The 12,598-nt window shown below is 40.3% G+C and overlaps 1 protein-coding gene across 1 annotated transcript; it reads right to left on the bottom strand.

Moving 5' to 3' along the window:
- Window positions 1–3,926: 3,926 nt before the first annotated feature.
- LOC132122551 (steroidogenic acute regulatory protein, mitochondrial-like) lies at window positions 3,927–11,924 on the bottom strand. Its single transcript, XM_059532931.1, has 7 exons — window positions 11,861–11,924; window positions 11,670–11,774; window positions 10,859–10,995; window positions 10,621–10,779; window positions 8,560–8,744; window positions 4,270–4,363; window positions 3,927–4,073 (listed from the first exon to the last, which is right to left on the bottom strand). The coding sequence occupies exons 1-7, from the start codon at window positions 11,922–11,924 to the stop codon at window positions 3,960–3,962; spliced, it is 858 nt and encodes a 285-aa protein (XP_059388914.1). The 3' UTR covers window positions 3,927–3,959.
- Window positions 11,925–12,598: the final 674 nt, after the last annotated feature.

The raw sequence follows: 12,598 nt of genomic DNA, 5'->3' as shown, positions 1-12,598 counted from the left end.
CAGTTCAGTAAACAAGTTAATTAAGAGACTTGCGTTTTAGACAGCATATTGCCTTTTTTAGCTCTATTTCTACAACAGAAAATAATTCCAAACACAGCCACCAAAGCACAGTTTTGCGTCTCTGAGCAACGTGACAGTGTTTCGTTTCTGAATGAATCAAACGTTTAAATGATTCGGTTCAATCGCAATGACTCACTTATTAACAGTGACTTGCTGACACATACTGGCCATTTTAATTTCACATTTAAAGTAGGCTATCTTTTGATTTTTTAAAATAATGAATTTCTTATCATTTCAAATGAGTATTCAACATTTTATGTCTTGTATATTATAACATTATTCATGCATTTGTAACTGCAGGTTAAATGCATTCTTGTCCTGCACTAAACAGTGTAATACATCTAAATGCCACTTCCAATGAATCTTCTGCATTTCCTCTGCATTAAAAGATGAGTTTGTTGATACTGATTTCCCTGGCAACAGCCCAAATGTATTATTATTCTAAATAACTGATTCCTTTAATTAAAAACAACTACAACCCGAATTCCGGAAAAGTTGGGACGTTTTTAAAATTTTAATAAAATGAAAACTAAAAGACTTTCAAATCACATGAGCCAATATTTTATTCACAATAGAACATAGATAACATAGCAAATGTTTAAACTGAGAAAGTTTACAATTTTATGCACAAAATGAGCTCATTTCAATTTTGATTTCTGCTACAGGTCTCAAAATAGTTGGGACGGGGCATGTTTACCATGGTGTAGCATCTCCTTTTCTTTTCAAAACAGTTTGAAGACGTCTGGGCATTGAGGCTATGAGTTGCTGGAGTTTTGCTGTTGGAATTTGGTCCCATTCTTGCCTTATATAGATTTCCAGCTGCTGAAGAGTTCGTGGTCGTCTTTGACGTATTTTTCGTTTAATGATGCGCCAAATGTTCTCTATAGGTGAAAGATCTGGACTGCAGGCAGGCCAGGTTAGCACCCGGACTCTTCTACGACGAAGCCATGCTGTTGTTATAGCTGCAGTATGTGGTTTTGCATTGTCCTGCTGAAATAAACAAGGCCTTCCCTGAAATAGACGTTGTTTGGAGGGAAGCATATGTTGCTCTAAAACCTTTATATACCTTTCAGCATTCACAGAGCCTTCCAAAACATGCAAGCTGCCCATACCGTATGCACTTATGCACCCCCATACCATCAGAGATGCTGGCTTTTGAACTGAACGCTGATAACATGCTGGAAGGTCTCCCTCCTCTTTAGCCCGGAGGACACGGCATCCGTGATTTCCAACAAGAATGTCAAATTTGGACTCGTCTGACCATAAAACACTATTCCACTTTGAAATAGTCCATTTTAAATGAGCCTTGGCCCACAGGACACGACGGCGCTTCTGGACCATGTTCACATATGGCTTCCTTTTTGCATGATAGAGCTTTAGTTGGCATCTGCTGATGGCACGGTGGATTGTGTTTACCGACAGTGGTTTCTGAAAGTATTCCTGGGCCCATTTAGTAATGTCATTGACACAATCATGCTGATGAGTGATGCAGTGTCGTCTGAGAGCCCGAAGACCACGGGCATCCAATAAAGGTCTCCGGCCTTGTCCCTTACGCACAGAGATTTCTCCAGTTTCTCTGAATCTTTTGATGATGTTATGCACTGTAGATGATGAGATTTGCAAAGCCTTTGCAATTTGACATTGAGGAACATTGTTTTTAAAGTTTTCCACAATTTTTTTACGCAGTCTTTCACAGATTGGAGAGCCTCTGCCCATCTTTACTTCCGAGAGACTCTGCTTCTCTAAGACAAAGCTTTTATAGCTAATCATGTTACAGACCTGATATCAATTAACTTAATTAATCACTAGATGTTCTCCCAGCTGAATCTTTTCAAAACTGCTTGCTTTTTTAGCCATTTGTTGCCCCCGTGCCAACTTTTTTGAGACCTGTTGCAGGCATTAAATTTTAAATGAGCTAATTAAGTGGATAAAAGTGTAAGATTTCTCAGTTTAAACATTTGCTACGTTATCTATATTCTATTGTGAATAATATATTGGCTCATGTGATTTGAAATTCCTTTAGTTTTCATTTTATTAAAATTTAAAAAACGTCCCAACTTTTCCGGAATTCGGGTTGTAGTTTGAGATTAATAGACCTATCCCAGGGGTGTCAAACTCAGTTCCTGGAGGGCCGTAGCCCTGCAGAGTTTAGTTCTAACCCTGCTCCAGCACACATATCATGTAGTTTTCAAATAAACCTAAATGATTAGATTAGCTGGATCAGGTGTGTTTAATTAGGGTTAAATCTAAACTGTGCAGGACTGTGGCCCTCTAGGAACTGAGTTTGACACCCTTGGCCTGTCCCATTTTTTGACTCCCTCCCACTGTTAAAATGTAACTAAGTAATTTTTACTCTGTGTAAATTTTAAATGAGCTACTTTTTACTTTTACTTGAGTAGATTTTCAGACTGGTACTTTTACTTGTACTTAAGTAAAATTTCATTAATGTAATGGTACTTTTACTTGAGTAGAATATTTTTGTACTCTTTCCACCTCTGATTTTGAATAGTACAAATTTTTTATAAAATAATTTATAAAAGTAATATTAATATTTTGAATCTTTTATTTAAAATAGTTCTCAATACAATTTGTTATATATATATATAATTATATATTTAATTCGTTTACATCTCAGAATTGTAATTGCGACAAAAACAAAGCATTACTATGAAACAGTTATTATAGTTATGTAAAAAAAAAGTTGAGGTGTATGTTGCATGTCTGGCACAGGGGCGTAGCACCAAATTCTGGGCCCTGTATACTCTCAATGTCAGTGGGCACCCTACACATGCCATTGTACGATGCGGGTTAGCAAAATGAAAATTCAATTTTGAGTGAAATTTTTTTTTTTTATTATTTGAATATAAACAAGTATAAATAGTGTTTAAATCTATAATCAAATCAGATTATAGTAATGACTGGTTCTTTCATTCACCACCTGAATTGATGCATTTGGCCTACTTGTGCTCAAATACCTTTAAACCTTAGGCTACATCGGGTTCGTTTGTGTACTAACATTTTGATCCATGATACTGATGCAAGTTTTAAATTAAAAACATTTATTTTTGAACAGGAGAACACGAGACAACTGTACCCTCAGAAACCAATCAAATAAGCTAAGCCTGCCATAATGAAAAAAAAAAGTCAACTATAAAGGAATAACCTTTCAGTTTTGTAAATTCCCATTAATTCCCTTATATTCCTGTTAACTCCCATGGAAATTTTCCAACTTTGAAAATTCCCAGAATTTTGCAACCCTATTCATTGGCTTTGATAACATCATGAGTTTATTGAGCATTGACTATAGCTTTTAAGCACAGCACTGTTTGTTTCTGAAACTGGTTAATGTTGGCAACCTGACGTTAGGCCTGGCCCATAATTTACTTACAGCAACAAGCAGCCTGGTTGACAAACTAAGCTAAAGATTTAACATTAGCATACATACATTAGCAGCAGCTGTCTGGAGTTGGCTACGTTAACTTTAATTGGATGTAGGTGCATTGGATGTAGGTGCATAACAAGCAAACTCAGTTGCTTCCCCTCATTCTGCCTCCTTTCTTTTTCCTTCCTGTCTAGACCGCTCAAGACTCACTGTGTTACTTGTTTGCCGCCGGCTGCCGTCTATGGGCGGACTAAACCATTTTGGGGGGGGGGGGGATATCAGTTGGTGTTAACAATATATTTTTAAATGAATAATGACATCAATTGGAGGGCCCAATTAATTCGAATTAGGCTACAAAAAAATTTTAAAAAGTACAAAAAAAAAAAAAAAAAAAAATTGATGGGATTTCAAAGGGCCCTCTCTCTAGACGGGGCCCTGGGTAGTCAGGTCCAATTTTCCCCCCACTACCACGCCCATGTGTCTGTGTTCCTATATCGTCTGTGTTGATGTCTGACTCTCAGAATCTGTTGTTTTCTGAGTTTTGAGCACACAGCCTGCGCCGCAGGTGTTTAGTGAAGTCCACTTGAGCTCGAGGAAGAGCCTTGTTCACTAGTGACTGCGGGAGCCATCCCTGAAAACACAAAGACATGCTCAAAACACAACACATTTTTTTAATATATACATGTATGTGTGTGCATTTTTATATGCATGATAATCATGCACAGTACACACACATATTATGTAAACACAAACTTGTATTTTGGATGTGATTAATCGTTTGACAGCACTAGTAGAATCATAAATCATAACACGTGCATGTTTTGTACCTTTGCATCCATGTTGAGCAGCCAGACGAAGCGACTGCGGTCGGGACGGTCCTGAAGCGAATACAGGATGATGCAGGTGGGTCCGTTTTCAGCTCTGAACACAAACACCAGACCAAACACGTACACAATGTCTTAACCATATGAAAACACTTTCAAATTGTGTCCTGTTATAGTAACTTCATCAAAATGTAGCCTATATGAAAAAATATACAGGAAAAAAAGTAAAACTGTCATCAGTTATTCACCCTCATCCATCCAAACCCATTAATTATGATTATATATATATGTATATATGGTTCCCTTTCATAGGTCACTTCGATGCTGCGGTGACGTCACCGGCTATGGGAACACCCCTTTGTGTGATGAATGTCTGAAGCCCTATACCATCCCGCCAATCCTATTGGCCAAATAGCGCATGGCACCACCCTTACGCATGCGCACGCATCATATACCTGGGTGCCGCACGCTATTTCGCTCAGATTTCATTCCTTCATCTCGCATTCTTCAGCGTTTCTTCTACGAGCAGTGTTAACTCCTCTTCGCGGACACGATGAGTTTTCGAGGGTGTAAGGAGCCGTGTACCAGGTACATCACGAAGGGAGACTCTCATGAAAGGTGCGTAGTATGTCTGGGTCTACATCACGCACAGGCGGCGCTTAGCAGCCTTTCCTCTTGTCCCCATTGTGATGGCCTGCGGCTCAGGGTACTGCGCTCTAGGGTGGAAGTATTTTCTGATGTCGCCCCCGTGTCTAACCCCCGCCATGTCACTTCTGCGACTGCCGAGGCACCGCATGAGTCGATAGCTTGGGGTGACACGTGGCTTTCGAGGACAGCGCAGCGCTGGAATATTCTCCACATCGCTCACTCTCCCCTACCCTGGTAAAGAATAAAAGTTTTGTTGAGCCTCTCGTCTTCTCTAATGAGGATTTTCAGTCCTCATTAGAGAAGCAAGAAACAGGAGACAGGAGATGTCAACTCTGCTGAGAAAAGGGGCTATAGAAGAAGTACACCCCTCTCAGATGGAGTCAGGGTTTTACAGCCATTATTTTGTGGTACCACAAAAAGACGGCGGGTTGCGACCCATTCTGGATTTACGCCGAGCAAATTCAAGATGTTGACGGTGAAGTCTATTTTGTCTCAGATTCAACCAAACGACTGGTTTGTCACGATCGATCTGAAGGATGCATACTTTCATATTCAGATCATCAAGAGACACAGGAAGTTCCTCAGATTCGCTTTAGAGGGCAAAGCGTATCAGTTCCACGTTCTTCCCTTTGGCTTAGCTCTGGCTCCCCTATATTTTTTCAAAATGCATGGACGCAGCTCTGGCCCCGTTGCGGCTCCAGGGTGTTCGCGTTTTGAACTACTTAGACGATTGGCTGGTGTTAGCGCAATCGCAGACTCAAGCACACTCTCATCGGGATCTTGTGCTGAATCATTTAAACAGCCTGGGCTTATGCACGAATTTCCAGAAAAGTGTTTTAATTCCCTCTCAACGGATAACCTTTCTGGGAATAGACTTGGACTCTCGCGCGATGACAGCAAAGCTTTCTCTCCCGCGCTCAGTCAATTGCGTCATGCGTGCAGCGCTTCAAAGCAGGCCGCACGGTGACAGTGAGATTGTGCCTCAGACTTTTAGGTCTAATGGCAGCGGCATTCCCCGTAATTCGTCTGGGATTACTTCACATGCGCCCTTTTCAGTGGTGGACGAAAAGACGAAATATTTCACCCCGTTGTCTTCCGCATCAGACGATTTCGGTGACACGGAGGTGTGTGATGTAGTTAAAACTATGGATGTCAACCGAATTTCTTCTAGCCGGGGTTCGGCTGGGGATTTGTGCTTCCCGAGAGACTGTCACGGCGGATGCGTCTTTGACCGGTTGGGGAGCTGTTTGTCAAGGGCGCCCAGCCCAAGGAGTGTGGACGGCGACACAACGCAGTTGGCACATAAACAGGTTGGAATTACTGGCAGTTTTTCTGGCTCTCCAGTATTTCTCGAATCTGCTGATCAGCCGTCATGTTCTGCTCAGATCAGACAACACAGCGGTTGTGTCATATCTGAATCATCAGGGAAGATTACGCTGTCGCCCCCTGTGCAGGCTGGCGAGACATGTTCTTCTTTGGTCTCAGAACAAGTTCCTGTCAATCCGAGCTGTTCATGTCCCTTGACGTTTGAACTTCGGAGCGGATTTGCTATCCAGGCAGACTCTGGAGCAAGGGGAATGGAGGTTACACCCCCAAATGGTGAACGTCTTATGGCAGATTTTCGGAGAAGCGAGAGTGGATTTATTCGCATCGAACATGACTACGCATTGCCCGCTATGGTTCTCCCTATGCCCTCCATCGCCTCTGGGCTTGGATGCGCTAGCTCACAATTGGCCCAGGACCAGTTTGTATGCTTTTCCCCCGATTCGTCTGATCCCAGCGGTATTATGCGGAATACGGCTGGACAGGGTGGAACAGCTGCTGCTGGTGGCTCCGCGGTGGCACACACAGCCGTGGTTTGTGGATCTGATCAATCTGTTAGCGGGCTCTCCATGGGAGATTCTCCTCAGACAGGATTTATTATCACAAGCACGGGGAATGATTTGGCACCCGAGGCCAGATCTATGGAAACTGTGGGCGTGGCCTCTGAGCAGAGTGAGTTAGTATGTCCCGGTCTTTCTGTTGAAAATACAGAGACTATACTGAATTCTAGAGCAGCTTCTACGAGACGCTTATATGCTTTCAAGTGGAGACTGTTTACGACCTGGTGTGAAGTTCGTACTATGGATCCAGTTTACTGCCCAGTGGCTTCAGTACTGGAGTTCCTTCAGGAACGTTTTTCGGATGGAGTGACGCCAGCCACTCTAAAAGTTTACGTGGCAGCCATTTCAGCTTACCACAAATATATAGACGGTGCCTCAGTGGGCCGTCATCCACTGGTTTCTCGTTTCATACAGGGTGCGCAACGGCTGAGGCCTTTCTGCCCCGTGCGAGTTCCCTCATGGGATTTATCCATTGTGTTGCAAGGTTTATCAGGGCGTCCGTTTGAGCCCTTGGAAACTGTACCGGATAAAATCCTGACTCTGAAGACGGTTCTTCTTATGGCTTTATCCTCTCTCAAGAGAGTTGGGGATTTACAGGCTCTCTCTGTTTCGCCTTCGTGCATGGAGTTTGCACCGGGCTCTGTGAAGGTGCTGTTGCAACCGAGGCCTAATTATGTTGCTAAAGTCACATCTAATCCCTTTCGCTTTCAGCAGGTGGTCCTGAAGGCTTTATCCCCTGCTGAGGCGGGGTCTGGAGATCTAAGTCTTTGCCCTGTGAGAGCTTTAAAGACTTATGTGGATCGTACAGCCCCATGGCATGAGTCTGACCAGCTGTTTGTCTGTTTTGGACATAAGAATAAAGGCCATGCGGTTACAAAACAGTGCATGTCCCATTGGCTGGTGGAGGCAATATCTTTAGCCTATGAGGCGCACGGACTCGCTTCGCCCTTAGGAGTTAAAGCTCATTCCACGAGAGCAGTGGCTTCTTCTCAAGCTTTTCTCAGTGGATCTTCTATAGATGATATCTGTGCTGCGGCAGGTTGGTCCTCACCGAGCACTTTTATCAAGTCTTACAGTCTGGATGTGAGGATGGCCCCTGGCTCCCTGGTTCTCTCCGCTTGAGCAGATGCTTCATTGGATCCCAGCTATCAGGTACGTCAGGCGTTATGGTATAGCGTTCCCATAGCCGGTGACGTCACCGCAGCATCGAAGTGACCTATGAAAGGGAACATCTCGGTTACATATGTAACCATGGTTCCCTGAATAGGAAAGGAGATGCTGTGGTCCTGGCCGTGCCATACCTTGATAGCATTCTTCTTCTTCAGTTCATGAAATCTGAGCGAAATAGCGTGCGGCACCCAGGTATATGATGCGTGCGCATGCGTAAGGGTGGTGCCAAGCGCTATTTGGCCAATAGGATTGGCGGGATGGTATAGGGCTTCAGACATTCGTCACACCAAGGGGTGTTCCCATAGCCGGTGACGTCACCGCAGCATCTCGTTCCCTATTCAGGGAACCAAGGTTACATACATAACCGAGATGATTCCTGGAATGGCTGGCCAGGCTGTATAAATTTTTTTTTTTTTTTTTTGATGACGGGAGTGAACGTTTAAAAGGGAACAAGCTCATGCATTATTGTGATTGGACCAACATGAGGGTGAATAAATTAGCTATTTTAAAAATTCATAAAGATTGGCTAAACGCATCGCGACACACTTAATGAGTGTTTTGACGGCTTCAATCCTGCATGCGCTGTGTTTACCTGACAATCCCCGGTAGAGGCGGCAGAGACTCCATCCGCGTCGAGGCTCCGCCCAAATAAACACGTGACTCACGTGTGGACGAATGTCTGACGCTCAGAAAGTCCCGCTGGCCAATCAGGTTTCCAGCCGTTTCTGACGAAAGCTCGTGTGTAACCAAGGTGTTCCTGCCCACGTGTTTTAGCACCTGCAGCATAAAGCCAGAGTTTGTTTACGGCTGAGTCTGTCTTTCGTACTTTCGTTATTTCACGGAAACGTAACAGTCTAAACAAAGAGTCTAAACAAACCAAAACAGAATTTCACATGGACACGGCCCTTTCAACATTGCAACTAATGCATCATCTAGAACTTCGAAAGACAACTCCACTTCATATGACAGAATTACAGAAAATTACGATGCAAATGCATTCTTTTTTATTTTCTGATCAACCTGTAAAACGTTTTACATTTAAGTAAATAAAAAATAATAATATTATCATTAATGCCTCAAATCAAATCAAATCATTCTAACATAACACTAGCAAAGGTTTTCAGAAGAAGAAAAAATACTATTATAACACAATAATGACACTCTACTGTTTATAACTACTATGTTACACAGTCCATGTTTCCATTACAGTACAAAATTATTCCTAAATTTTCCTCTTTTGTATAGATGCTAATGAAAAGTAAAAGACTAACACTTGTGAAGATGTTTAGCTACATGCAACTGCTTTGATAGTAGCCTATTTGATTTTTTACATTCAGAATATTTTTCTATATATTACTGTAGAAATGTAGCAAATATTTTTTTTTATTTTTGTACTGTGCTAGGTTTTGAACTTTTGAACTTTAACAGTTTTGAAAACAGAAACCTTTTTAGTTGGCTACACTATTTTGATGAGTTCTGGTGACATAATGTGTTTACTGTGCATTATGTGTTAAGTTAAATTGTCTTGTTAGCTTTATAAATTGGGCAGTAGATTTCTAGTTACCAGCATGTTTTGCTTAGAACTGAACAAGGAGAAAACTGATAAAAATAAGTGATAATTTATGTGTTTTTGGTGAAGGGAGAGATCATGTTTAAATGCTGTTATGTTCGAGTTTCTCTTATGTTGAAATTTTTGTACTGAAGCTACATGAAGGTAAACACTGTAATGAGCAGTGAGCAATGATGCACTAATGATTAGTAATATCTTTTACATTCAATTCACATGATGAATAAGTTACATTTATTATGTGTTAAGCAAGCTGTTGATTTTAACTGAAATTTTTTTTAAAAAGTAGAGGAACTGATCTTTTTGGGGTAATCAACTTAAAAATGTGTTTATGCTACAAAACTGTTTCTCTAACTCGATGTAGTTTGAGCATAATTTCATTAGAAAAGATGCAAACAGTTGTCCTAATTAATTTAGAAACACACCTAATGTCCCGCTAATAACACTTACAGTTAATTTAATAATGCAAGTTCTTTATTTTTTTAATTTACCCTATGGTGTGTTTTTCCACTAGATGCCTTGTTTCTCTCTCTGTTCAGCCTGTTTTCTGTAGCTTATTGATTGCATAACAATTTATAATTTACTATCAGTCTTAGGTGTGCAGAATCAATGTATTTACTTATTATTCATAATGCATCCTTATGAATAATTTTTATATTAATAAGCACTACTGCATGAATGACAATTAGAACAATTATAGAGCATGTATAGTTGAGTTACAGTATTACATCATTTCTGTTTAATATTTTATTCATATTATTAACAGTCTTAAAAGTAGATGCTGTGTGACCTTTACAGAGGATGAGAGAAACCTCATCTATCTCTGATCTGAACACTTCTAGCTCTATTGATTTATCAAGAGAGAATATTAAACAGCGCTGTGTCCTTGAGAGCTGCTTGAGAGATGCCAAAAATCATCAATCTAGAAGTGATACAGTTTATTTTTTAGAATTCACAGACGAATGGAAAGCTCAGAAAAACAGCATTTATTTTATTGACATTGCAAATGTCTTTATTGACACGTTTGATCAATTCAAAGCACCCTTGATGCATAAAATAGAAAATGCAATGATAAATAAGTCTTACTTTGATGCGTCTGATGCTGGGGTTCCATTCGTGCATCTCCTCGAGTCTGAAGAACAAGATCTCATGAAGTTCCTCTGGAGATGCGTTGAGTTCGGCCTCTAGTCTGAAAACCTTTCTGTTTCCGGTGAGAACTTTACTGTAGATCACATCTCCATTCCTCTGAAGGAAAAAGACGTTCATCATTATCTGTGAGAACACATTCTGTTGATCTGAAGATTTTAGATTCAGCGAGGATCACCTCAGCCGTCTCTAGTTGCCATCCGTCCTCAGACTCCACGATCTTCAGAGCTTCCTCCAGCGCTGTTTCTCCTTGTTTCAGGTAAAACACATCCTCATCGACCAATTCAGACGTCCTCTGCTCCACCGCCTCGGTCTCTGAAGACATTCATACATACATTCAAAATAATTAATATAAAATGAAGTATGATTAGTGTTGATGTTAATGTGAGTGATCAAAAATTGTTTTACATCATTAAATCTCAAGATGATTTTTTGGATAATTTTCAGTGTTTGTTTTTTTACTTTCTTGCATTTGAAACAACTCAATCTTTTATTCATAAAGAACACATTCCATTATTTAGAAGTGATGATAAAGACATTTAAATTGTTCCGAAAGATTTCCATCTCAAATAACTTTATCTGTGAATCCTGAAAAATAAAATGCATGTTTCCACAAAAATATTGTGCAGCAGAACTGTGTTCAACATTGATAATAATCAGAAATGTTTCTTGAGCAGTAAATATTTTTTCATTATGATTTCTGAAGATCATGTGACACTGAAGACTGGAGGAATGATGCTGAAAATACAGCGGAGCATCACTGAAATAAATTACACTTTAACACAGATTCACACAGAAAACAGCTGTTTTAAATTATAATAATATTTCACAATTTTTACTGTATTTTTAATTTGAAAAATGCAGCCGTGGCGAGCAGGAGATACTTTTTATGCTCACACAATTTACTGACTCCACACTTTCGAAGTGGACTGCAGCTCTGCTGGAGTATTGTATGGAAACTGAAGTTAAATATGAATGCACAGACTCACTTTCAGTCCGTCTCAAAGGAATCCATGCTGGAAGGGGCATTTGTCCTTGGATCTGAAAGTGTGCGAGCTCCAGGCCGAACGCCGCCAGAGCTGCTCGCTGCAGACCTGCAGGATGGAAACGACAGCATTAATAAATAAAAACACAATGCAAGCACAAGCTCACGCATCGAGCTGAAGCTGCAGTCGGGCACCTGTCATGCTACGTAGATGTGGGTATGTGATTCCACAGCAGAGCTTCAGGACGGCCCGCAGCATGTTGGCGAGGAGGAGGAGGCCACGGGACGCTTTTATAGAGCCGCTGAAGGACAGGGACGAAGATAACGGCTTCTTTTTTTAAGATAGGATTCAATTTGGGTTTGCCTTCAAGGACACATTCAGGAGGAACAAGAACGTAGCTTTGCACTGTTTAAAGTCACTGGAACCTGCTAGACATCATAAAAGATGAGAGGTATAGTTCCCACAAAAATGTTATTTCTGTCACCTTCAAATAACAGCTGTGGGTTCAGATAAGATGCATTGCATTTACTTATTATTATTAAAAATATTTTAGTTATTTGTTTTGTTGTGTATGCTCTTTACAATAATGTCACTTTTGTTATCTGTTAGTCTTTTAAATTCATAAATATATATGTATACATTTAATGTTCATATAATTCCATAGCTGTTAATACATTTTCTTTCTTTATTTGTTTGTTTGTTTATTATTAATAATTAAATAATTGTGTTAAATAATTTGTTTACATTTTGTTAACAAAGGTTAAAAATGCCATGGAAATATATTACTCATTGCAAGTTTGTGTTATGTAATGCATCAACTAATGATAACAAATGAGACTTTGTTGTAAAGTGCTACGGTTTGTTTTCATTATTGAGATAATTATTCCTTTATTTAATAAAAACTTTTCCACATGCATGCATACAAATCTTTT

This window comes from Carassius carassius, chromosome 40, assembly GCF_963082965.1.
Source record: "Carassius carassius chromosome 40, fCarCar2.1, whole genome shotgun sequence".
NCBI lineage: Eukaryota > Metazoa > Chordata > Actinopteri > Cypriniformes > Cyprinidae > Carassius > Carassius carassius.
Note: the sequence above shows the minus strand (reverse complement) of the source record. Positions and strands in the feature narration are given on the sequence as shown.